This window comes from Halichoeres trimaculatus, unplaced genomic scaffold (assembly GCF_033239565.1).
Source record: "Halichoeres trimaculatus isolate MK-OKI-2021-1 unplaced genomic scaffold, fHalTri1.1 fHalTri1_scaffold_17, whole genome shotgun sequence".
NCBI lineage: Eukaryota > Metazoa > Chordata > Actinopteri > Labriformes > Labridae > Halichoeres > Halichoeres trimaculatus.
Window position 1 is genome coordinate 8374334 of NW_027437195.1, and position 27037 is coordinate 8401370.

The 27037-nt window shown below is 40.4% G+C and overlaps 1 protein-coding gene across 3 annotated transcripts; it reads left to right on the forward strand.

Moving 5' to 3' along the window:
- Positions 1-5959: 5959 nt before the first annotated feature.
- Positions 5960-27027, forward strand: rab3gap2 (RAB3 GTPase activating protein subunit 2 (non-catalytic)). 3 transcript variants are annotated; one of them, XM_074691509.1, is made up of 35 exons: positions 5960-6351; positions 9137-9225; positions 9366-9489; positions 9577-9658; positions 9858-9905; positions 9993-10068; positions 10232-10333; positions 12365-12464; positions 12874-12972; positions 13253-13401; positions 13489-13568; positions 15632-15724; positions 15831-15970; positions 16191-16386; positions 16478-16621; positions 17435-17517; positions 17604-17668; positions 17777-17867; positions 18217-18341; positions 18421-18634; positions 19981-20078; positions 20630-20738; positions 20825-20985; positions 21089-21263; positions 21426-21602; positions 21705-21811; positions 22683-22749; positions 23223-23293; positions 23379-23414; positions 23511-23639; positions 24018-24233; positions 25507-25596; positions 25690-25914; positions 26007-26171; positions 26342-27027. In XM_074691509.1, exons 1-35 carry the CDS (start codon positions 6243-6245, stop codon positions 26492-26494), a joined length of 4188 nt encoding a protein of 1395 aa, XP_074547610.1. In that variant the 5' UTR covers positions 5960-6242; the 3' UTR covers positions 26495-27027. The 3 variants fall into 3 exon arrangements, with proteins under 3 accessions (XP_074547610.1, XP_074547612.1, XP_074547611.1); XM_074691511.1 differs by having other exon boundaries at positions 23511-23585; XM_074691510.1 differs by having other exon boundaries at positions 18424-18634.
- The last annotated feature ends 10 nt before the right edge of the window (positions 27028-27037 follow it).

Consider the following 27037-nt stretch of genomic DNA (forward strand, 5'->3'; position numbering starts at 1 on the left):
AAGTTTTTATTTCCCCTAGATGTGAACAGTCAAACGGAAAATGAAACCTTTGTGTGATGACTTGCTGAACTTTAACACACACATGCTAAGTGGCCCGACACAGATGACACATGCGCGTGCCAGAGTATGAGGAGAAATGTTCAAACTGCCATGAACTTTAAAAACTCTTCATTTGATACGAAACTCCAATCCACCAATCTCCTTCTTGGTAGCTATCTTTCAGTCAGTATTTGTGCATGTTTAAAGAGTCAGATTATGGTAGGAGTCCTGTATCCAGCCAGCAACAACCACCATGCTCTCACACTGCTCTACTTCCTTCAAAGTTTCCCAGATGTTGAGGGTACTTGTGAAGAGATTCCCGCAAGGCAGCATTCAGGTCCGGTTGGCAAGCACACATCATTCTGGAGCATGCTGCGGCCATTTGCTTCATACATTGTACATTGTCTTTGACATGACATAACATCTTTTTGATGATCTTTCAAACAAAACAATTACCTTTTCACTACTAGGCCGGACCCAGATGTGCCATGGTGCCACTGATAAGGTAAGTTAAGATGATTTCATTGTTAGTTGTAGGGCTTATGTGGCTCTGGGGATAAGAGTCTGGATGTTACTTCAAAGTATTCTGTGATTTCAAGTCATGAGACAAGAAGCAAGCATGTGCAAAAGTACGACATTGCCTGGATGTGCGTTTTTGTTGAAAAGCCAAAGTAATACAACATTGACCCTTTTGTTGGGTTCAAATTTCAATAGAGTTGGCAGGTAAAGCGTTTTAATATCTTTATTTTTTAACAATCTGAAGCAGTCATGTAAAACCACCCAGTGCAGCAGAGAGTATGTTACTGGAGAATTGGTCCAAGGGATACCCATTACAAGACCTTTCATCCATCCTACAGACTTTTGGTTTTAGACCCCACTCTACCACTTCAAACCACACTTCAAAAACAGAACTGAAAAGATCCTTCTTTCACCTCCTCCTCTGCTGCAGAAACACTCCTTAAGCCTGCATAACCTCCATACTAGATGACGACAGCATATGTGCAAAACACTTCTGCTCCAGAACTCACTGAACACCTATCCCTACAGCGTCCTCCAGCACCAGATCCGCTTCAGCATTCTCCTCCTAACCAACAGAGCTCCCAATAACTTTGCCTCCTCTAGCTGACCAACACTCCCTGAGTCACTCCCCATCTTGCCACTTCTGGTCAGCAGATAACTCCGACCCCCATCATCATAACGAAACACCACACCTCTGGAACTGTCTCCCTCTGTCTGACTAGGGATGGGTATCCACAACCTGTTCCTGTTAAGAAATGGTCCAATCCATTGACATCATTAGCCTTTATGGTTAATAATTCTCTTACCAATTCTTGACATTATGCCAGAGCAGCCAGACTTCATGTTGTTTCTAAGCCACAGCTATCTTAGCTTAGCAGATAGATAACAGTCTCCCAAGAAACCTCTGAGTCAGGATTTTCAGCTTGAAGTTTTGCTTAAGAACTCACCAAGAGATATAAATTACTCTCTCACACGGGACTCTCATTCAATACATTCACCATGTTATATTTCTCCTAATGTACCAAAAACTATATAGAAAAAATAGCGCTAGCTTGATGCTAACCTATAGTTCAGGAAACTGCATTGATATGGTAGCAGTTAGCATATATCCGCATAACTCTGGTTATACAACATAATTTCAATTTTCGTAAAAGAAACAGATCCCAATTACTTTGTGTAAACAATACTAAAACCTATAAATGTCAAAATGTTAACAGGAGACACATGCAATGTACGTGCAAGCTTATTGCTGACTTCATCATAACTACAGTAAGCTCAATGTGCTATAACCGCTTCAAGACACTAGATGGCCTACTCCAGTAAATAACATACAATAAAAACAGTACATCAATGTCAAATGACATGCAATTTTTATATATTTTCATGCATTTATGTTTCAGAGATATCCAGATGCAGTGACCAATTTCACATTTACTTACTTACACACTCAGTTAAATGTTGTTGACACAGAAACTCTTTGAAGCAGACTTTTTGTCATGAGAAAATTCATAGGAGGAATTGCTAGAAGAATCAAAAAGGACATTGGCATCAATAAAATCTTGTTAGTACCTATCCCTGCCTGTGACTCACTTTACTCATTTAAAAATCAATTCAAAATCCACCTTCTCACAATAAAAGCCTGCAACACATAACATCTCCTCCCTCCTGATCCCCGTAGTATCTCTCTGTTTCTTTTACCTTTAACCTGTCCTGCAGTGTTGGCTTAAGTGATTAAAAACACCTTAAAAGTCCTATCAGTTATTTCTTATTATTATTTATGGTATTGAAGTGCTCTATTTACACACATAATCAAATTCTGTTCTATCTAAGCATAAAAATGAATGAATACATCTTTTTATTATTATTATTATATTTTTTTAAGTCTTTTCCAGAAATAGTATTGAAAAGTAAGGGTCATCCTCTATTTACACCAATTTAGTAGTTGTGACATTGAGAACCCTATCAGAAACTACATACACAGCATATCTGCAGTCATCCACATTACTCATGTCTCTCGTAATAATCATGTGGCAACACGTAACATAAAACTTATTAGAAGTCCCAAAGGTCTTTCAATGGTGACTAAGCTCTATGAGTAAACCGCTACCATTACTCATTGTGTACAAACAACAGATCCATCCAGGGACAAAGTGATGCCAGTGAACTTCCTTATCAACAAAGGAAGAGGGGGAACCAGATGGTGATTTGTTTCTGGGGGCTGTAAAACAGCCGACGTAACAGCAGCTCTAGGAGCGAAGGCACAGGAGGGGGAAATGTGACGGTGAGAGGCCCAAGGACCTTTCTGACACCCGATTGTTTCCTGAGTTTCTGTGTCCGGCCCGGTCCGGAAACTTTTGGGTACCCCCGAGAGGTGAGCCTGAATCTGTGTTTGTGTGCATGCTCAATACAGTAAATCTGAGCATGAGTGCGTAATGGATGTGAGGTGGGATTGTTAGTAAAGACGCAGGAAGTGTGCTGGAAAAGTGCCCATTGCTTTTTTAAGAACACAGAGAAGGATGGGAAACAAGACATTGAGTGGGGTTAAACAATGCTCTGAACAGCTGGTCATGTTAAACACAGGAGTTACAGCGTGTGTTCACAGAGAGAAAGTGGGAACCTTGACCTTTGACTCCTCAAGACTCAACGTAAATGAAACTATTATTGGAGTCAAGAGAGTTCAAGTAGGAAACTTCTTTGGAGAACAGAACGTTTTGGCCTTGGGAAACTTTACAGTGAGCATTGTACATCGTAATAAATCACCAATGTAGGGCAACACTAGAGTGTTAAATGATCTGTGACCAGATTAACTTTAAAATGATTAGCCTGCAAGAAGGTGAAAACCACACTGTGCAACTGAGTCCAACCACACATGAGATTACAAAAGAAATCCTTGAAACACCCTCTGTTGACAAGCAGCTTACATTTCATTGTTTGTTTTGTCACACAGCAGTGTATTCCTGTCATCCCTGTGGAATAATTTCCAAAACTTGGTACAACATTCCCAGAACTAGCAGCACCAGCTGAAGAGCATTTTTAGACACTTATTCAAAGCTTTACTGGGAAATACCTGACTTTGATGCCATTACAAAGCAAGGACTTCATGTTGGGTAAGCTGCATGTGTAAATGCAAACAGCCAAGATTTGCATCCTGACTCATAATCCAGGAAATCAACACATGAATGACGGCATGACTAGAAACACTTAAGGGGGAAGTAAAGGAATCAGTTGTAAAACAAGAGCTGCTAAGATGTGTGCCTGTCTGTCATATAGCACTGATAGGAATGCAGAAACTGTCATCATAGTGAAAGTCTCTGTTGCTTCATCTGCCATTATGTTGTCAACATTACACTGTGGCTTTCTCAGAGTGCTTTTAAAATCCTGTCCTGCTTCCCAAGACCCATCTTCTGCCCCTGGACTACTGCCCAACTCCTCTGATTTGTCTGTGTGAGACGTGTAAACAGCAAGTTGAGAGAATACAGGGGCAGCGCACTTGATTTATATTATTATTATTATTATTGTTATCATTATTATTATTATCATTATTATTATTATTATTTATAATAATAATAATAATAATAATAATAATAATAATATTTTTTTTTCCCAATTAACTCATTAATGGGATGTGCTCTGTAGGTCTTTGTTGTATACTTGTAGAGAGGAAATTTCTTTTTTATTCTACTTCTTTAAAATACAGAACCCATGCAATGCACAATAATCAAAGTTCTCACGGCTATTCATGAGATTTATGAAGTTGAGATAAGCACAAAAAGTGAAAAACACCATGAGGAAAAATCACTTTATGTCTCATAACAACTGCAGCAGCTGTGATGGAAAATTTTGCATCTAGCACCACTACGAAGTGGTGGAAACAATAAAGCATATGAGAGGTGAGAGGAGGGAGACGCACAAGATTCAGCCAGACAAATGCTCCTCTACCACCCTCTGGTGAAAAATCAATACTAATACAATTAAAAAATAAATAAATAAAAAACTTGAGGTTTCATTACCTTCATTTTGGAATCCTGTTGTGATTTTTTTCCAGAATCTTTCTTTTCCAGTGACTTCAAATACTCTGTCTGTGTTCAGCAAATCTATGCTCTGTGATCACCACAGGAAGGGACTGTGTGTATATATAAGCCTGTTTGTGTCACTCTTCAAAATGGTAGGCATCTGATTTGTTTCAATGTAATTATTGAATCCGGGGTAGGTCATGTTGAGCATATAAAAGTGTGCATAAAGTAACTTACATACAGTTAATATTTAAATCTGTTTGGAGAGTATGGATATAGGCTGACATTTAGTAATGCAGGACTTAAACTTTTGCAATACACCAAGTATTAATGCAACAAGTGTTTTAACCATTCACTGCAAATTTTTGGTCACATTGTCTGTGTATTTGATTCAAGTTTACTTGCAGGAACTCCTCTCCCCCCAGACCTCCTCACGTACCCTTCGCTCTGCTGCCACCAACACCCTCAAGGTCTCCAGAACTAAGCTCCACACCATGGGCGATCGGGCCTTTTCCTCTGCAGCCCCGAGGCTGTGGAACGCCCTCCCCGACCACCTGAGGGCCCCAAGGACTACTAAAGATTTCAAGAGGAATCTTAAAACATATCTCTTTAAAAAAAGCATTTACCTAGTTGGCAGTACTGGGCTCTCCATTACTCTCCATTTTCACCTAGAAATTATTCTTAAAAAGGAATTTTAATGTGTTTCTTAACTGTTTTTCATTGTGTCTTACTCTGTAGCACTTTGAGATTGGAAAAACGTAAAGTGCAATACAAATAAAACGTATTATTATTATCATTTTATTATAAGTTATTCTCACATATTCACACTGTTTTAGTGTTCTTTCTATCTTTAAGAATCTCAATCTATATCTCTATATCTGTCTCTATAATTATCTCTATAGAAATAGAAATAGATATCCGTCTATTTGCCTGTGTCTGGCTATGTCCATCTATCTGACTGCCCATCTGTATAACCGTCTGTCCTTATACCCATTATTTGGGAGAGCAAAACATGAAATCTGACAGATGTGACGTTGAAATTCAATTTATTCTCTTTCTTTCTTTCTTTCTTTCTTTCTTTCTTTCTTTCTTTCTTTCTTTCTTTCTTTCTTTCTTTCTGTATTCATTTCTTTCTTTCTGTATTTATTTATTTGTTTATTTATTTATTTATTTATTTATTTATTTATTTATTCAAAGAATGATGGCTTTGTTTTTTTTCTTTTTTTTTTCTTCAAAACTATAAATAAACTCTAAATATATGATATTATTGATGAAATCAAGTTACCTTCGATGTTTTTTTTATTATTATTTTATTTTATTAGTATTATTTTCATTTTCCTGTGCTTTTATTTTTAAAACCCCGACCCGGAAGCGCTTCAGTGTTATGCTAACAGTGTGTCATCAGCTCTTCGGTACCAGGGCTGGGTGCGACCTGCAAATGTTGGGAAAAGGAGGATTTCAGACTTGTTTTAACATCTTTTGCACGTGCAGTTGAAGACGAACAGTAAATCGTGTTTTGGTGAGCGAGCTGTCACAAAGTTAACGGACAGCAGGACCTGTGAACGGACTCAAACTGCTGAGCTCCGTTGATCTCTCAGAACTGTACTGTTAGCAGATCAGGCTAACTGGCTGATTCCTGTCACACCTGGGTCCTGTCGGGACGGGAGAGAGATGTCCTGCAGCTTGTTGGAGTTCTGTCGGCTCCAGGAGCTGAAAACAGTCAGGGATTATTTGTTCACGAGTCAGCAAAGTGAGCAAGCTGAGGAGAAGAATCAAACAGGTAAGACTGCTGCTAGCCACTGTTTGAACGAGCTGGTCCTAGCTTTAAAGTAAACAATGTCAATGTAAGCACGCGTAAAAAGATTATCAACGATTATAGGCGAGTTTAAAGGTTGCAAACAGGGTGTAAACTTGTAATAACTTTGAAACTCAGTCGTTTTTATTTTCACCCCGTTTTGGTTTGAAATAAAGCTAAGTTTATATTTATCAGTGCTAGTTTGATAGTCGTCAACTGTTAAATTAACATTGATAAATATACAGGATATAACAATATCAAAGAAATTACTCCTGTTTTTCTTCAAAAATACTAAGTTGTGCTTAATTTTCTAACTGTAGCACTAGTTTTTTTAAAACCTGTCAAGGACAAGGCACTTTAAAGGACAATAAAAAGCCAAAACATTGTACTATATAAAGTAAAATATGAACCACCACAGGAACCAAAAAAATACTAACAAACAAATAGATAAATGACTTCCAGGCACAGCTAAAAAAAAAATCTCTTCATTTAAATATGGATGAATTTTTCAAACAGATAATTTAGTAAAACTCAATTGTTATTTTTATTTTGAATGTTCCAAACGAAGAAGTTGCAAGTGTGCTTGTGTTGTTTCATATCTTCAGGTGATCCATTGTACATCCATAAGGAGCAAAATTGGCTCCTTTTATGCAAATGATTCTCGTAATAAAAAAATTCCACATCTGGATTGCCTAAAATTACATTTCTGTACACAAAGTCTTTTTATTTTGCTCTGATATCACTGATAACCAGGGATTGGAACTTTGTGAGGCTGTGCCATTAAGCATGATGGGATATTTTACTCATTCAATCCTGTGATTTGAAGAAGCTGCTTTTTGCTAGCTCTCCCAAAGAGGTAAACTTGTTATTAACTGTGACATCTGTGTCACATTGTCATGAATTAGCTCTGCAATTTTACGAGCTTCCCCTCTGCATTCAGCTCTCCTTCCATTTAGAGCCATCAGGATGACAGTGCAACCCTGCGCTGCAAAGAGTGGAGATGTAGGAGCTCATCTCATGCACAATCAGGTGCAAAACTTGAACAAAATGCACAGAGCACTTAAATATAATCAAATGTCGTTTTCTTTTTTTATCTTAAGTATAAGGCAAGGATAAAACATTTGACAGTTTTGACAGAGCACATCTAGAAAACAATATTTCTCTATCATACAGTACAGGAACAGTAATGATGCAGATTCATCAAAGATTGTCTGGACATGAGTCTGAATTTTGAAGAAATTAATGATGTTTCAGTTATATTCAGACTGACTACTTTTGCAAAGTCATGCTGCTAACATATCAGCTTCAGAGGAAAGATCTGTTTCCTCTGTGTCTGCAGCAAAACTGCTCTTGCTCTGCAGTATCAGGGCAGGGAAAGGGGGGATGAGCAATGTGCCTGCCCTTTGCGCTATGACTCATTCCACCTGAGCTCATCACTGCAGATGCTTGACCAAACACACACAGACTTGAGTGAACACATTCAAACACACTCACACATGCACACACGCACATGTACACAGACATGGAGGAGCTCTGTAGCCACACATCCTCATAATGAGTTGATGCATTGAAGTGTACAGAAGGTGTCTTCGCCTTATCCTTGCTGCAAAGTGACAGATAGACACACACACACAACAACAACACACATTGCACCACACTATCAGATGTCCATGGCAACAGGTTCTCATCTGGAATTCTCTATGCACCGCGTCACTCAGTCCTCCACCCACACCCCGTCAGTTTCTCCTCCCGTTTAGTTGGTGACATTTTATGTTAGCGCTGATGAACTCAGTCTCTTTTCTTAAATGTGTTCACTGCAAGGTTATCGGAAAAGCAACAAACTCTTAAGTAAGTCACCGGTCACATCAAACATGAGACAGATCAGGATCCCCCTAAACCAGGCGTCTGCAACCTTTTCTTTCATAGGAGGCATTTGCCTCAGCTCACCCGGATTAAAGTCATTCTGATGCCACAAAGTCTATTTTATCTTCATAATGAGACCTATATAGTGTATAAAATTCTATGCAAAGTAAAATTTATTGAATAATTATTAAACTTTTTTTTTAATTTATGAAATTGTACATGTAATGTCTTAGTTTTTTTTTATTTTATATAAATTTGCAAAAACAAAAGAAAGACATTTCAAAGAATTTGCAAGTTTAAATAATTTTTTTCAAAAAATCAAAAATTTCAAAAAATGAAAAAAAAAATTGAAATTAAAAAAAATTCAGAAATGGGAGAAAAAATGAAAATTGAATTTTCAAAAAATTTTAAAAACGCAAAACAAGTGGAAATTAATTAATTGCTAACATTTTACAATTTTTGAGGGGTGTAAAACTTGAGGAAAGCCACAGGTTCATGGAAAGTTGGTGGGCTGTTGATGTTGTAGGAGGTGAAGTTGAGCGATGGCAGGCTTTATCCAGATGTGATGAATGCTTGGTTAAAAAATGTTAATAATTTTTTTCAGTCAATAGCATAAATCATCAATACCCTCGGTAAAAAAAATATATAGATGATTTATTTTAATATTTTTTAAAGCCACAGGGAGTCACTGCAAAGAAGTCAAAGAGCTGCATGAGGCTCCAGAGCCGCAGATTTTAGACCCCCGCGCTAAACATTAATACAAAGTGTTGAGAAGATTATTAGGAACCAAAAAAAAGAGAGAGAAATCCTTGATGAAGGCTGACCTGACCTTTGCATGACCTCCTCTCTCATCATGATGCCTTAAATCACAACTCATCTAATTTCTTTGTTTTATTTCCCCTGACAGAAAATGAGCTGTCTTGGGACACCTCTGATTGGGAGTCAGCGTGGGACAGTGGAGAAAACAAAGAAGAGGAAACTCCACCCTCCAAAACGGTGTGTCTCCTCACATAACAAACACTTACCAAAACAACGTCCTTTCAGTGACTCCTGTACAAAAAAAACTACTTCAGTCCCTTAAAAAGACATTATCATTTAATGATAATATTAATCAGACTTTTCTTTCCTCTGAGCAGGTGGAGGATGATGAGGAAACTACAGGACAGAGTGCGCCATGGCTGCAGGACTGTGTAGTGTCTCTGTCGCCCTGCTCTGACCTGCTTGTAGTGGCCCGGGAGCAAAAGGCTGTATTTCTCTCAGGTTAGATACTTAAACACGGACACACAGTCACATTTAAACACACAAACAGGATTTTTTATGTCTGTTATCTTTGATTGATTCTTACAGCTAAGTGGCGCTCAGACGACAGCGGCAAAGAGGAGATGACGCTGTCTGTGTCCTGGACTGGAACCCTGAGCACTGACGAAGGGTGAGAGTCACAGGAGATCTAACTGAGAGGGAAAGACAGTATCATCACTTTAATATTTAGCATAACTTCAGATTATTGATAGATGATGTTAATATGAGGGGATGTTTCTTTGAGAGGGGGTGGTTGTTAAAAAGGAAGTGAATCCTGTCAAAGTGTGAAGTGACTCTAATGTGTGTTTGTATATGTTTTTATCCCACAGGGAGTGTGTGAGCAGCTCCATATGTATACCACTGGCAAGCCAGAAGAGGTAAGAGTTATCAATGCTGGAAAATTATGTGCATGTGCGTGTGTGTGTGTGAGTGTTTTTTCTTTAACAGTGCACATCTGTTTGTAGGAGCTCTACTGGGCGGCCTGACTGGACATGTGTGGTTGTGGGTTTTACTTCAGGATATGTTCGCTTCTACACAGAGGTACTACATATATCAATTAGTATTTTTATTTTTTTTACCACTATGATGCTTTGACTGCATGTAAAACAGCTGATGAGATCAGATAGTCCACAGAGAATGAAACCCTCCAGTTTAATGTAATAACTCAAGGTGTTAAATGCACATTTGTGTTCCTCCTCCTCAGAGCGGGGTTCTGCTCCTGGCTCAGTTGCTGCATGAGGACCCGGTGCTGAGGCTCAAGTGTCGCACGTATGAGATCCCTCGTCACCCTGGAGTCACCGAGCAGGTATCACTTAAAACAATAAACAGACAAGTTTAAAGAAACCGTTTGATATTCTGGTATTGTACCTGTATCTGACAGTCATGCAGGGAGGTTTTTAACACTCTCATATCTGTACTGGGAAAAAAGAGGCAGAGACCAGCACTTTAGTCATAAAAGGACCTGTTCAAATGTTCACAGATAAATGTGCAGACTGTAAACTTATAACTGTCTCAGAAGCATCCACTTTTCAGTTTTGTTTGGTCTAAAGACGCTTCATGTTTTGGATTTTTCCTGAGTTTGGATTCCCAGACCCTGTAAACGGACTGATCCGATTTTTGGCTGTCAAAGTGAAGTTTATTGTGATCTCACATCTCTGGCATTCTGCTTGTTCGGCTGGTCTCAAGTAGAGGTCGACCAATATGGGTTTTTTGGGGGCCGATGCCGATGCCGATGCCGATGCCGATGCCGATGCCGATGCCGATGCCGATGCCGATGCCGATGCTTTCCAAATTTGGGCAGCCGATGCTGATATGCATAGCCGATTTTTCCAATTTGATATTCAGGCCAATAAATAAATATATATTTATCACATTTTTGTGAAACGCAGCAATTTCTGATCAACTAAAAGAAATCTATTTAAACAAGTCGTGTCCAGTCCTCTGAACATTTATTCAGCTTTCAAAACAATGAAATATTTTGTCTGAGTAAACACACAATGTAACAAGCAGTAGTAAACATTCACACTCTTCTTAAAATGTCAAAAAAGAAATTTAAACTTATTAATATAATTTGAACAAATGTAATGTATCCAAGTGGTTCCACAAGTTTGAGGTGCTCATCTTTTTTGTACCTGATCAAAAATTGCGTCATTTTATACAACGGATCAAAAATCGGCTTTTTAAAAGAAAATACGGCCGATGGCCGATAGAGACAAATGTCCAAATATCGGCCCGATATATCGGCCTGCCGATATATCGGTCTACCTCTAGTCTCAAGAAGGTTGTACTGGCAGCACAGAAATATGCTCTCCCCCCCCCAATCGCTCCAATTTAAGTTCCTTCTGGGCCACTTCTCTTTCAGACAAATGAGTTGATATAAACTGTAAACTTAACTGACTGGCAGAGGCACACAAGTTGATGATGGTTCCTCCACTGTTGTGTGTTTAGGGATGCTGGTTGGTCAGTATTGTCATCTTAAAGCAGAAACAGGCTACAGCAGAGAAATTAAAATTGGGTCAGGCTGGACTTTCAAAATAAGGACATGAGCTGGGCCGCACATTGATAGCAGCAGTTAAGCTGCTGTGGTCCTCTCTTGAGCTAAGCAAGTCTTTACTGTAGAGCAGCTCCAGTTGTAAGACACAGTCAAAATCTGAATTTTAGCAGCCCCCTTAAGAGATCCCTGGGGAAAGTTGGTCCAAAACGTCATGTTTTTTAGTGTGGCGTCTTCAGACATTATAAACTTTCAGTACTACAATGCACTTGTTGCAGAGCAAACACATTGGTTTGTTTTTTTTGGTCAAACAGATGATTTTCCTTGCTGATTTTTGCTTTAAGGAAGACAGAGACATGCTACTCTCACCTACATTGGACTGCTAATGCTCAGCGACACAATACATAGGGTTAGCTGCTAGGTTTCGATGGGTGTTGCAGTCAATATTTGTAATAATGTTGGAATTTTTGTAAAAACTTGGCAGAATTAGTAAAAGATATTTTCCCATCAGACTGAATCTCAATCAGCTGCTGCTTTCCAGCCGCTAATTGAATAGGGCTGGGCTACAGTGTTTTGCATAGGTTTACTGCCGTGTGCCCCCACCACCTCCCATACAATGGTACAATGGTAGGGGAAACACTAAAAGCTAACTCTTACTGTTCCTGATCCTAACCCAAGCTAACCTGCTGGTTCATGCTAAATTTTTGGCATGTAGAGACAAGCGTGGTATTAATCACTTAATGAAACTAAAAACAAGATAAAAATAGTGTGATAAAACAGCGTCTCTTTAACTTTTTGTGAATTTTATTCTGATACAGTATACTGTCTTATCTTATTTTACTGCAGCATGAAGAGTTAAGCATCCTCTACCCTGCTGCCTTGGTCACCATCGATGGCTTCAGCCTCTTTCAGTCTCTGCGTGCTTGCAGGAACCAGGTTGCAAGAGGTATCACTGCTTCAGTTCACTTGTTTATGTGCACCCACCTGTAAGTGTTTACAGTTCATGTGTTTTAGTGCTTATACAACTGAAACTGTAATTATGAGGGTTTAGAATTGAATGTTAGAGAGGGTTGCTGTGTGTTAACCAAAGATGTGTTCTTCACTTGCTGTCTGGGTGGATAGAAGTTGCTCTGAGAAGTACAGGTACTAAATTAAACACAGAGACACTAGAGAGTTAGACGCAGAGCTGTAAATGTGTGGATTAGTGTTTGTGCTTTGTATCTGAAGCAGTTCTTGATAAAGGTAGAGTGCCCTAGTGTTACATGTTGCCCAATGCATAGCATGTGTCATTGCTAAAGAAATCTCATGTTAAAGGTTTGATAATCAGATGATAACTGTTTGTGATCCACATCTAGCTGCTGCTGCAGGAAGTGATATGATCCAGCCTCCTCCTCTGGCCTATAAGAAGTGGGGTCTGCAGGACATGGACACCATTGTGGACCACAGCAGTGTGGGTAAGATGAAGGATGTAGGATGCAGTACCACACATCTGTCACACAGTTAACAGGGGAAAGAAAGTTTTTGGGGACATCAGAAAACACACTTCATCAGCCACCCTTTAAGGAGCTCCATGTACGCACACCTGTGAACTTTCAACAAATTAGAAATGGGTCATCATGGCTGTTTCTCCCAGCACATTCGCACAAAATAACTCTGTTTCTTTGTGAAATCAAATCAGTCACACACCTTTCTTTCTGTTTGTCCTTGCTCTTTCTCCATCTCTCCTGCTGTTAGGTATCATGACGCTGTGTGTGTTCGATCAGATGAAGAACGCATCCATCCTCGGAGGGTTTAATGCTTCAGTGAAGGGCAGCCCCCCCGCCATGAGCCAGTACGTGACAGTGGGAGGGGGGCCGTACACAGGCTTCTTCTATGCTGTAGAGGTGAGTTGTTATCAGGAATGACGCACAACAGGCAGCATTCACTGTTCAGTTATTAAATCTTCTGTTTGTGTCTGTGTTCGTCCTCAGGGAAGCTCTCAGCCTCTCCTCTCTCACGTGGCTTTAGCTGTGGCCAGCAAGCTCACCTCAGCTCTCTTCAGCGCTGCCAGGTTTGTGTGTGTCTGGAGCTGTTTGCTTCAGCTATGAGTGTTAAAACAGCCTGTAATGGCTGTAAAGTATCATCATCAATGCACAAATAAGCTCTCACTGTTGGTTGAGCCATCCATCATAAGTCTTTTAAAAAAAGATGTTTGGCTTCAGTTGAAGTTGGTTAATTGATAATAACTATTTGAATCAGGACTTGTTTCAAAGCTGACTGATTTCAGTGACAGAAACAGAGCTTCTAGCTTACTGAATCCAGAAGTTATCAGTCACTGTCTCAACTGGTATGACTTAAAATTTCATTTAACTTCAGTCCTTACGTGGAGAAGCTCAGAACCTATACAACATCTGTTAATTGAAGACACAATCACAAAAATGATTAGATGTGACAAGAGTAAACCTCCGGCTCATGTGTTACATGAAATATAAGTACAATTTTGCTTAGATGACTCTCATATTATATTAAAAACAATTATTTGTTGATACATCGCTTTTCAAAAAAAGACTATAAAAACAAGTGCAACAATGAAAATACTACAGAAAACAGTTGAAGACAGTCACATATCATTACTGATTAGATTCATCTTGTCTTCTGAGAATCTTAACTCTTCTAGTGTTCTTTTTAAAGACAAAAAAGGTATTTTTTACCCTGACATGTTTCGACGTGCAACCTGCCGTCTTCTTATGCGCAAAAGCAGAAAGAGTGCGAAAAACAAACAGCAACACGTCTCACCCGGGCAGACAAGAATAAGGCAAATCAGGAAAACTTAAAATCGGCCATATCAGACCACTGCAAACGTGAAAATCACATAATGGACTGGGACAAATCTACAATAATCGGGTCAGAAAGCAACAAATACAAAAGATGGATAAAAGAATCAATAGAAATCAGAAAACGGGGAAAGGACACCATCAACAGGGATGAAGGAGCCTTCCAGCTCTCGCACACCTGGGACACACTTCTCCAGAGGCCGTCAGGCAACGGGGGGCGTAGTTGGCGGGACAGACCACGTGATCAATTTGTCCCGCCAGCTACTACCGGAAACAGCTGACAAAAAGACACCACACAGCTGTCTGGATGACAGCTTCTGAAGAAGACGGCAGCATGCACGTTGAAACATGTCAAGCTAAAAAATACCTTCTTTGTCTTTAAAAAGAACACTAGAAGAGTTAACAGTCACACATCAATAAAACAAAGTAGTTAATCAGTATAAATAACAAAGACCTATGTGTATACTTTTGAAGAAGTCATTTTTAGACACTTCTAATAACCTAATCCTGCAAGTTAAAACAAGTGTATATAGTGGATGTGCTTCTATTTACCCAAATAAATTTGGGAGCCACAGATTGGCCAATTTTACTGATGTCATCTTAGACAATCTGCAGAAGTAACCTCATAATAATGAGGCCCTTAAAGAATATGGTCACAGTTAAAAAAAAAAAAAGCATGATTATCACTTAATCAATGAGGCAAAGCAAACGTGGAAAACTCCATTTTTATATTTAAAAAAGAGTTCTGTTTAATACAACAGAATAAAAAGTTTTAGGTAGAGGTTAATGAATAAAAAATTAACCATCATATTGACTAATAAATTAAAAGCGTTCAACAGTGAAACATGTTCACAAACTGATTAGATGATCCTACTTCTAAATAGTCATAACTGAGTCAAGTTTTTAGGTGACCTTGTAGCTCACTTCAGGATGAGAGGGTGAAAACTCTGAAAACACTTTGACCAGACAGAGCGAGTCCAAGAAATAGTCATTCTTGTTCATGTGTTACATTTAAGGTACTTTTAGAAACATTAACAGTCTGTAACGGCACCAAGCTGTCCCTGAACAATAGCCTGTTCTCTGGTCAGTGCCAGTTTAATCAATTCAGGGCTGAAGATTGATGGTTCAGGTCTTCTCTCTGTTCCTTCTTACTGCATCTTATGTCCGTGTTCAGTGAGCTGTTTCTTCTCTTTATTCTCCTCTTTAACAGTACTTTTCCTGAATTCTCTCACCTCACAGATTTATTCTCTGTTTTGCATCTTTCTCACTTTCTTTGTCTATGTTTTCATGTCACCCTCAGTGGATGGCTTGGTTGGAACAAGAATAAGAATGAAGAAGAGGCGGTTCAGAAACAGAAACCAAAGGTGGAGCCTGCCACACCATTAGCAATCAGGTAATCTTAACGTATATTTAAGGATAGCCTCTTACAGAGTTCACTTTCAAGCTTTTTAATGTCCTCCTCTTGTCTTTTTTGTCTGACCTTTTTTTTTCTGTTGCAGATTTGGTCTTCCAGACTCACGACGTCACGGGGAGTCTATCTGTTTGTCGCCTTGTAACACTCTGGCTGGAGCCACAGATGATTTTGGTCGGGTCACGCTGCTCGACTTGGCCAGGGGTATCGCTGTTCGCATGTGGAAAGGTGAGAAAATGAGGAGCGATAGGAACAAGCTCTTAATTATTTCAGCTGGTGAATCATGGAGTCACTGGTGCTTTTTTATATCTACTGAATACCATCTTTTCATGACCTTAGTTAAATAATGAAAACGTACTGTCAGATTGTCTGTGTGTATTCATGTGATCCAGAGGCATAAAAACACAAACTTACCACATAAATGTATCCTGAATATATTTGCCTGCAGGTTACCGGGATGCTCAGCTGGGTTGGCTGCAGGTCCCAGAAGAGAGGGGTGATCGGGAGTTCTCCCCCTCTGCCTCCCTCCCCAGACGCCACGCTCTGTTCCTGGTCATCTACGCTCCTCGCAGGGGAATCCTGGAGGTGTGGTCGATGCAGCAGGGACCTCGAGTCGGAGCTTTCACTGTGGGCAAACACTGCAGGTACAAACGGAGGAGTTACCTTAATCTCACAGCTGGTATCGTAGCCAAAGCATGAGCACATTTATCACAATACGATCTGTGTGTGTCGCAGGTTGCTGTATGCCGGCTACCGTCTGATGGGGGTGAACAGTGTGACCAGTCAGGGCTGGCAGCTCCACACTCAGCAGGTGTGTCTGCTGGACCCCATCACAGGAGCGCTGAGGACAGTGAGCATCCCTTTCCACCTGGCCCTCAGGTACACACAGAAAGAACCAACCTCAGAGGGTGTGGATCAGTGTTTGTCTGCAGGCGTTTTTTTTTTTTTGAGTTTCCATCCCCTCTGAAGCTTTTTAGTACCCACATGACCTTTCTTTAAACAATACAGAGATATGTGTGAAATCTATCTGGCATAGGGACTTACTTGCATATGTTTCACGATAATCTGACATGAAGGTTGCACTGCAAAAACAGTGGCGGTGCTGTGTTTTTTTTTCTGATAAGCAAAGCTGCATGAATCAAAGTAGTTATGGTTCACCTGAAGAGGACACAACATTCTAATGATGATGAGTGAGATGGATGCAGCTGCAGCCCTTTGTCTTTATTACATACTATATGCTTTGATTACATTACATTACATAGTGTTTGTTTGTTGTGTTGGAGAACTGTGACTCCATTTCTTATGGTCATCTACTTCCTCTTCTGGGTGAAATTCACACTGAATGCTGAGGCAGTCTGATAGCAGTTCATTATCTAGGTGTGTCAACCAAGCTATGCTTTGTCCATTCTCAGTCCGACTAAGCTGTTTACATTTATATTAATAGTCTGATCTCGTGCTGACTAAGCTAATAGTGCGATTTCTTAAGTTGCTTGTAAACATAATGAGTGCTTTTTGACTCTTATTACGTTTGATTTGGTTTCATCCAGACCTCTCACCTGTATGAATCTGAATGTGTTTGTTAGCCAAATAGTGTATTAATATATTTTTTATGTAATTTGAAGATGTAACAAATATACCGTGTCTATAAAATAGTCATTTATTTACACCTGTTCTGTTCTCTTCTCATTTCAGTGACAAGAAGAGTGAGCGAGCCAAAGATATGCACCTTTTTAAGAGACTCACTACCTTACTGAAGAGCAGAGAAGTGGATCCTGGTAAGACACACAAGAACAACACCTGAATAGACATGAACATCTGTAACATGAGAAATCACCCCTTCGTTTTGTGTTCATCTTTTCAGAAGTTTTGGAGAGTGAAGCCAAAAATGTGCTTCTGGACATCAAACATCCTGCCATCAAGAAGCAGGTGAAGCCACAGACACAGAAGAAATGACCTCAGACACTAACACACGGGTTAATATTCTTCAGCAGATAAAGCAAAACCTCTGAACACAGCCTTCACTCTTTCTTTTAGGCTTTAGAGTCTCTGCTGTCAAACAAGAACACTCCTGTCTCATGTCTCACCAACGTCACTTCTGCCTTACACGACACTCTGAAGCAGCAAGGTGAGAGGCTGACGTCATGTTATTGTAGATGTCACCAACATGTTAATGGCTCAGAGACATGTTGATTCACTTCATTAGGTAGTCTTCAGCTAATGACGTGTGTCACAGTTTGAAAAATGAATAAAAAATGTATCTGATTGAAGTATGCATGAAAGGCTCAAGTTGCAGTTATTACAGTTTTTTTTTAGCTCTTGTCACAGAAACAGACTTTATTGAGATCCAGATCACATTAAGCTAAGCTGATCTACTTTAAATGCTCTGATTGTAGCTCATTGTGAATCTATAATGTTAAGTTCATTGGCAGATCCATGAAATCTTTGCATCCATATTTCTGTATTTTGAATCACAGACCAGGACGAAGTGGATCCAGGATTACTCCATCTCTGCTCTGCACAGCTCAAACTGCTTCAGCTCTACACAGACATCAAGAACCTGCACGCTGCTGCTACAGACACAGAGGCCTGCTCTAAAGATGTAAGCACACAGTCATAACATCACAAAGACGAAGGGTTTTATCCTCAACCATTAATGTTTGTTTTGTCACCTCCCTCAGCAGGACTCCCTTGACGGCATAGAGGAGGAACTGTCCCGTGTTGGCCCCACCCTACAACGCTACGCCCAGCTCACCGCCAGACCCAGTGTTTCATTTGCTCAGGACTCACCTGACACGCCCCTGCCTGCCCAAGCTTTCCTTTCTCAGATAGAGTGCACAGAGGACGGGGAGCTGAAGGTGATCCGAGGGTCTGAAACTCAATGGAATCAGCTAGGTACGGCATCACGCGCCTGCATTTATACCTGGACATTAACGGAGTAATCTCAGTCTTTACATATTCATATTTTACCACATGGCAGTAATAGTATTTTTAGTTCAGATTTATGTTTATAGAAGTCTCACTTGTAGATATATGCCTAATCGTAATCCACACTTTAAAATGAAATTATCAGCGGCAAAGTTATTTCTAAATGCCATTTCTCAGCTTCCTGATTGGGTCAGGCTGGACTGATTTATGGCACTTGGTCTCTATGACAACACCACACTGGCTGATGAAGTTTAGTTGTGGGAAGAGAGATCCATGTTCTTCTCTGCTGAAAATAATTTCTTGGATTTTTTTTTTTTTAGTGATGTTGGACACTGGCTGGACTGGCAAAAATTTAAAGGACAAAAGAGCAGAAAAAAGCCAAACGGGAGCGTTCAAACTTGAGTTTATCAATAAAATGAAGAGTGAGGTTACATTAGCTCTGTTTGGTAGAGGACACGTTACAGACACATCTCCGAATACTGAGCTATACGTGGCACTAAATACAGTCACTGAACTATAGGGGTGGGAGAAAAAAAATAGAGAATCGATATATTGGGATTTTTTGTTTGGCAATTTTAAAATCGGGATTCTTTCTAAAAAAATTGGGTTTTTTTCGAAGGTTAAACTCTGTTTTAGTCTTTGCTTATAAACTGAATTGGAAAAAAGTTAACACTTTTCTCCAGCAGAGGGTGAAATGTTTCTCTCTGACTCACGTGATGTGCATTTTATGGGAAGATATAGCTCCTGATATGGTCTGTAGACTTAATCATCATTTAACTTTTTTACATGGTCTTTTGTTAAAAAAACAAACGAAAAATCGTAAATATCCAAGAATCCTATTTAAATTGAATTGGCACCCCAAAAATCATAACAGAATCGAGTCTCCAGAATAACAAATCGTCCTAGTCCTACTGAACTACAGTACAAACTAAGAATTGAAAAGGGTGTTTTTTTATCACGTTTTAAACAGTAGCTCTACTTAACTACAAATCCATAGATATCTCCATTGCTTTGTATCCAGTAAAAAGTTGTCTTGAGCAAAGAAACGTAGTGTAAAAAAAGAATTGCTCTCCTTTCATTTGCTCCAAAACAAACGCATGCTTTGGTTTGAGTCACGTCCCCACGTCAGTACGTACAAGCGCTCATGGAAAAAGATCCTTTAACCCGTAAAAACACTAGCTTTTCCAGACAGTCTTCACAGCCCTGTTAGAGTCAAGAGAATTACAAAGAAATGTGATTTAACCTTTTTAAACAGAGAGCACTCATCACAAACCCAGACTGAGGATGTGTTTACTTCTCTGTGTCCGGCTCAGGAAACTTCCTGTTCTGGGGGTGTCTGTGTGGAAAGAGCCCGCTTCATGAAGTCTGTGACACACTGCAGCAGGCTGGCATCAGTCCACAGCAGCTACTGGTAAGAAGGAAGGAAGAGGGAGGGTTAAAAACATAGAGATCAGTTTCATTTTTGAGACAGCTGATTGACTGGAATGTGTTTATAGTAAAAGGAAAAAATTAGCAGAAAGACACAATCCTTATTTAGAATCATTCATGTTTTTGCAGACTTTAACCCTTTTACAGAGACAGAGATACTTTTATTTTTTACTTTTGTTATGTTTTATTTTATATATCCTTAAAACTTTCTGTGGTACCTGCTGTCTAAAGCTAACACCATGTAATTACAACAAAATGCTTTTTTTAAATGTGAATAAATTCACAAAAATGTATGTGTGAATCAAAATATTAGTTGGATTTTATTCAGTTTAGTCTAGTCTGTAGAGTTTTAATCATATTGTCTTTTTTGTTAAAAAAAATTTATTTAAATTTATTTTGTGCTCTCGACAGAAAAAGATCAATTTATAAAAAAAATCTATAGACTTCACTGGCAACTCAGTTTTTTCATAAAGCGTATTCTGTCAGCTTAAGATGAGGCTGTAACATTATCTTATGTTTTTTTCTTCCCTCCAGTCTCTGTTGCTGAGTGTGTGGCTGCAAAGAGAAAAAGAGGTTTTACAAAAACCAGAGGAAACTGTCAGAAACCTTCACACGCTGCTCATCGCGCTCAGCAACATGAAAGGTTGGTGTTCTCGTTCACTGCCTGCAGAAGTTAACATCTGTCAAGTCACTAAATATAAAAGGTTTCTCATCTTCTTCTGTCTCCAGGTGCAGTCGAGGAGTCATGGGACCCACAGTCTATCTCCCCCTGGTGGCAGCAGGTTCGCTGTACGTGTATCCAGTCTCATAATGCTGCTGCAGCCCTGCTGGCTGCTTTTGTCGCCCACCGTGCAGCCAAGGCGAGCATCACAAGCCTGGCTGACAGCAAGGTGAAGAAGACTCACACACATGAAGTGAAAATACACTTTTTAATGATCCTGTTCTGCTGAATTACAAACCTGCTCCGGCTGTTCTTTGTTTCCTGTCTTACAGTTGCAGTCAGAGTGGGAGGCCGTGTCGTTAGAGCTGGAGCAGTGGGTGGTGTGTGTGCGTCAGCTGGAGGATGTGTTGGTGCTGCAGACTCTGCTGTTGGTGCCTCCTCCTCCTGGGGCAGCAGGGGGCGCTGCAGCTCAGTGCTCCATCAAAACTCTGCTGGAGGGGGGTGCAGGTAGGCTGGAGTGATGACATGAGCAGGAAACTTTTGAAGCTTTGAGAAAAAGTAACAAAGCAAAGATCATGTTGTCTTTTGTGTGTTTTCTTCCTTTATTTTATGTCTTGGTCTTTTTGGGTTAATTTGAGTTTAATTTTCTCTTTCTATGTTTGATTTTAGGTGGCATTGCAGATAATGTCTCCAAGTGGGTTTTCAGGCACAACTTCTCCCCTGAGCGACTGAAGGGCATTCTTGTAAAGAAGGAAGACAAAGAGGAAGATGACAAATCAGAGCAGAAGTTAAAAGAAGAAGCAAAGGAAGAGGAGACAAATCAGGAGGACACAGACAGGACAGCAGGTCAGGAATATGTCATGCTTAATACTTTACGAGATTTATTAATTCCCCAGTAGAAACAAATTTCCTGCAGCCTCTCTGACCTGCTCTTCACTGTGTTTGCAGAGCTGTTGGTGGCTGTGTGTCAGCGGTTTCCACACTCTCTTTCACCGGACCTGCTCTTCGCCCACTGCTGCTGGGAGTATGTGGTGCAGTGGAACAAAGACCCTGAGGTGCACCTTTACTCCACTTTGAACCATTTTTACCTCCACCAAGGAGTTATGTTTTTGGGAGAGTTTGTCTGTTTGTTTGTTTGTTTGTTTGTTTGTTTGTTTGTCTGTCTGTTTGTCTGTCTGTCTGTCTGTCTGTCTGTCTGTCTGTCTGTCTGTCTGTCTGTCTGTCTGTCTGTCTGTCTGTCTGTGAACAACATAACTCTAAAAGTAACACGCAGATCTTGACGAAACTTTCAAGAAATGTTCAAAATGGGATAAGTGAAGAAGTGATTCAATTTTGGAGGTGATCCGGATCACTATCTGGATCCAGGATGTTTTTTAAAGGATTCTTTGTCATTGTGAGATAGAGCCGTTTTCACCATATGTGTATATAACTCCACCATAAATGATCAGATTACTTTACAAAACAATACAAGACAAGGTCACCATAATTTCTGACAGATGTAAAAGTACAATCCTGATCCTGGCAATACTCTGGATACTAGGATCTGGAATATGAAACATGTACTGGGTCATCATAATTTTCAACACTGTCAGGAAACAAATTATGGTACAAACCTGCAACTAACATCAAATTGTAGCAGACAGTCTGCTGAAAGGGAGTATAACATGAAAGTAGGACCAAAGTGTTGGTGACAATCACAATATGCTTAGAGGAGGTCTGAGCTCTTTGAGTTCTTTGCTTGTTTAATCTATTACTGGACTTTACAAGCAGGTATGGGTCTTTGTGTTTTATCCTCTGTCTGTTGCTTTATATTTCTGTTCAGATAGAATCATAAATATGTGTTAGCAGGAATTAGCAGGAAGATTTTGTAAATGAACTTAACATGAAGGACAAAAAATCTACCCTGACATTTGCTGTACTTCTTAGGAGGGCCGGTATTTATGCTGGGCTGTGGAGCATCTGAAGCTGGTCTCCAGTCCACACATCCAACTGGGTGAGACACTCTTTAAAGTGTTTTTACTCCCTGTCTCATGTTTTTATGTGGAAAAATGCCCTTTCTCTGTATTTTGTAAATTTTCCACGCAAAGGACATCAAGAAATTTGAAGACTTGGCCCTGGTTGGGCAAATTTTTGTGGTTTGAATTGCTTTAAATATACTATAAAGTTCTGAAATTACCCATGAAGATTGTTTTTAGCTTGGGATGTTGTAAAACAGGTTGTAAAGGCTGAAGCCTAATTTTTCAGTGTGGATTACAGCGTGAAAGTACGCTTACTACGAGTAGTTTTCATCCTGAGGCTCAAAGTGATATTATACGGCTCTAACAACATTATGCAAAGTAACTTGTGGGAAAGACCTTTATTGCCCACATCATGAGGACTTAATACTGGTAGAGTTGTCTTTAGCATTTTTTATCTATTTTCTGATTTTGACTTCAATCTAAGTGTTACTTTGAATTTTCCTTTCAGGCATTTCTACCATGATGTGGAGCACGTTCATCGTGAAGCGTTTTTCCTCGGCAGCCTACCTTGTGGAGAAGGTAAGCCCTGCACAGAAACTTCACAGTGCAGCAGTATTTATGGTCTTTAAGGCACAAATAAAACCTCTATATGTCTTTAAACCAGGTGGGAAAAGCCCCCAAAGATCGTTTGTGTCGAAGGGTAAGTCTCACATCATTCCATATTGAAAGTTTATTTTCTCTTTGAATTCGATTGATTTTAAAACCAAGCTGCGTATTTGTGCTTTTATTCATGCAGGATGTGGGGATGGGAGACAAAGCCGTGACGTCCTTCCTGGGCTGCTGCGTGCAGCTGCTGCAGATCCTCATGGAGGTGACTGGAGTGTTGGTTAAAAATCAGTGCCCTTTGTCTTTTATAAATTACTATGTAAGTAAAGACATCCATCAGAAGCATGGAGAAACCTGCTGCTACTAACCACACACGTGCATTTGATAAACCAGCTAAGTAGCTTGCTTAAAGATCCCCTCCAGACATGTTTTAAGATTTATTAATCAATCTGTTCACATAGAGGATTTGTGTCTGAAAAGGTTTCTCCACTGAGTAGACCAGTATCTGGAGTTTGGGAGTAATATCATCCGTGCAATTATTGGGGATGAACTGGAGGGCAACTTTAAATGTGTGCATGTGCATCTGCACCCTGTCATGCCGAGTGTGAGGTCAAACCTGAACGTCTGCGATGAATGAGTTATCCTCCTGCTCCTTTAATCTCACAGCCCTCTCTCCTCCTGGTCTCTGCTGTGTCAGGCCGACTCAGCGGTGGAGGAGGTTTCTGCTCCGGAGCTGTCCGTGGAGGAGGTGTGGTGTGGAGCTGAGGGTCCAGCCTCTATAGCTGAACTGGCCCTGGAGCAGAGAGGGGTCCACTACCCGCTGGTCCAACACCACTGCCTGTTAGCGTCTCTGCTTCATGCTGCTATGACCTTCAGCCTGAAGGTGAAACCACTCAGCCTGTTTGACAGCAAGGTGAGGAGACACAGGCTGATGCTCATGGAGAATCTTATCTTTAAAGTAACTTTTTAAATAAATTCTGCCAGCATTTAGCAGAGGTCTCTTATCAACATGACTGGGCTGATGTTTGAGCTCTGAATACAGAAACAAGGATTTAGTCATAGTTAGAACGTTCCTGTCACCAGACCAGTGGATTTTTGTTTTTAACAAACATGTTTTAACAAACTTCCAGCACTCTTCCTCAGTGGAGTCCTGTGATCTTGTTGTGACTTGTCTGTCAGCTGTTATAGAGGTTTATGATCCTGCTTCCTGATCTCCACAGTCTCCCTGATTCAGCTCTGGTATCTGTTTATCTCAGAGTGGATGTCTTTGTCCCTTTCCCAGACCATGATGCAATTGTCTGTCTTGCGGTTATCTGAGATGGCTAAATTAAGGTTTTTTGTTGTCTGCTTTTGCCTCACTTTACATGTGCTGAAATTAAACATTCTGTCTTTTTCACTGATGTATGTCTGGTTGCAGGAAAGACTTTCTTTTTGGGTCAGTGTAGTCCTTTGAATGATCAGTTACCATGTCAGCGTTAGATGTGGCTTTGAGGGATGGAACGGTTCACAAGAACCATGGTTCCGTTCCTGTCACAGTTTTGTGGTCATGGTTTTTCGGTTTGGTTTGGTGTACATCGTTGTTGTTGTTAACACCCCAGATTACAATATACCCTAATAATCCACTTTTAACAGATTATTTTTTATCAATCATGTCATTTATAGTCATGAAAAAACAGGAAGAATGGCGCTGTTTCCCATTTAAACATCATTAAAGCTGGGGAAGACATTGTTAATTTCAACATGCCAGCTCCTCAGTAATGAAAGTCACTATTGGCTGTCCCAAAAGGCACTAAAACCCACTAAATGACACTGCTGTCTAATCTGCACAATAGTCCATTTGCATATGCAAATAGAATAGAATAGAGTATATTATACTTTATTTATCCTATATATATAAAGTGTATAGTGCTATTATTCATTGCTCTTTGGCTATGTTCTGTTTCCTCTCCAATGTTTGGAACAGTGACCATTCCTGGATTTTCTAGTTTAAGTGTTTTTTCTTCTTTTTTTTGGTTAAGGTAAAAAATTAAAATCACCCTGGTCTAGTTTTACTTCCTCACAGATTATTTGGGTTTGATAAATCATACAGTGTTAACTCATGTTTGTGTTTTCTGTTGATGCTTTTAAAAATTCAATAAAATTTTTAACTTAGTGAGAGTGTTCATGTTTGTTGGTTGCTGTTTCAGGGTAAGAACGCTTTCTTCAGAGATCTGACGACCATCCAGCTGATGCCGAGCGGAGACATGGACCCGAGCCTCATCTCTCTACGACAAGAGGTGAAATCTACGAATAACAAAATAAAGAGATAAACATTAGCATCTCCAACAGAAGGAGCTTTGTTTGGCAAACACTCTCCTTCTCTGTGTCAGTTTCTCCTGCGGGTGCTCACCGGCTGGGTGCAGGCCATAGATGACCCCTCAAGCCCAGCCTCAGGATCTGGGTCCCCTCCTCTACCTTCAAGTGGCCCTAAAGCTGACTGGTGGCCCTCTCTGTGTCAGGAGCTGGGGGCCCTGCTGCAGGTCAACCCTGACATCCTAAGAAGGCACCTCGTGTGTGAGCTCTACAGCCAGGGCCTGGACCCCCGCGCTGAAGAGGTACAGAGAGGAAGATGTTGCTTTAAGGCAGCTCAAACTACTTCTCTGAAACGTTCAGAACAGTCTGATGCTCCTTTCTGGTTTCTCCTCAGGTGATGTTGGAGGTGGAAGATAAGGACGTTCTTGGCTCCCAGCTGCTGGTTCTGACCGGCCAGAGGCTAAGCTACTCTCTGCTGCACAGCCAAAGCCAGACACAGCCTGCCATGGAGCTGCTGGCCCGCCTGCCCCCCACCCTCTGCACATGGCTCAAGGCGATGGTGAGTCTCCAATAGGATAGATAAAAACTCAATCAATGAGACCAGAAATTCAATCTCAGATTTGAAAGATGCTGAAGTGCTGTCATAAAACTAAACCCATAGCAGCCTGGAACAAAATTCATCATCTGAAGCTGTTGCATGTATTCTACTTTGTTCCCGTGTGTTTGCAGGACCCCAGTGAGCTGCGCTGCCCCCTGGTCCCCCTCCCTCAGACCAGCAGGCTGGTCGGTCGTCTGATTGAGATCCTGCCTGAAAACCACGCTCAGTACAGCCTGGCCCTGCACCTCCTGGAGGCTGTGGAGGCCCTAACTACCGAGGACTGACCCTGAGAGACTCTGAAGGATTACATACTCACCCTCCTCTTCGTCGTCCACCTCATGGAGGTTTTGTTTTTCAGCTCATGCGAATCTGTTTGTTTCAAACACACAGAGTAATCACAGACGGCAGCCATGTAAAAACTAGATGTGATAGGCTTTTAACTTTTTTAATCCATTATGATTTATGCATGTAACATGAATATTATTAAATACTTATGAGTACTGTGGGGGGGGGGGGGGGTATATACATGTATGAGAAGGTTGTTAGGTAATGAGTCGTTTGTTTTCGCCCTCATCTTTAGTCTGATCCACTTTAACTCAGATGTCAGTGTTTGAGTGCTTTAACTTTGTGCCATAACAGACTTCTGTTTCTCCCCCTGCTCCCCTCTGATGTAACATAAAGAAAAATGGACCTTATTTTTATTTATATATGCAGACAGGTTTTTAAAAGCTGTGCCTGTACACCTCCTGTTCTGTCGTTCTCTATCCAGCTGCTGCCGCTGGGATGATCCAAAGCAGAATAAAGAGGTTTCTCAAAAGCCCAGACGT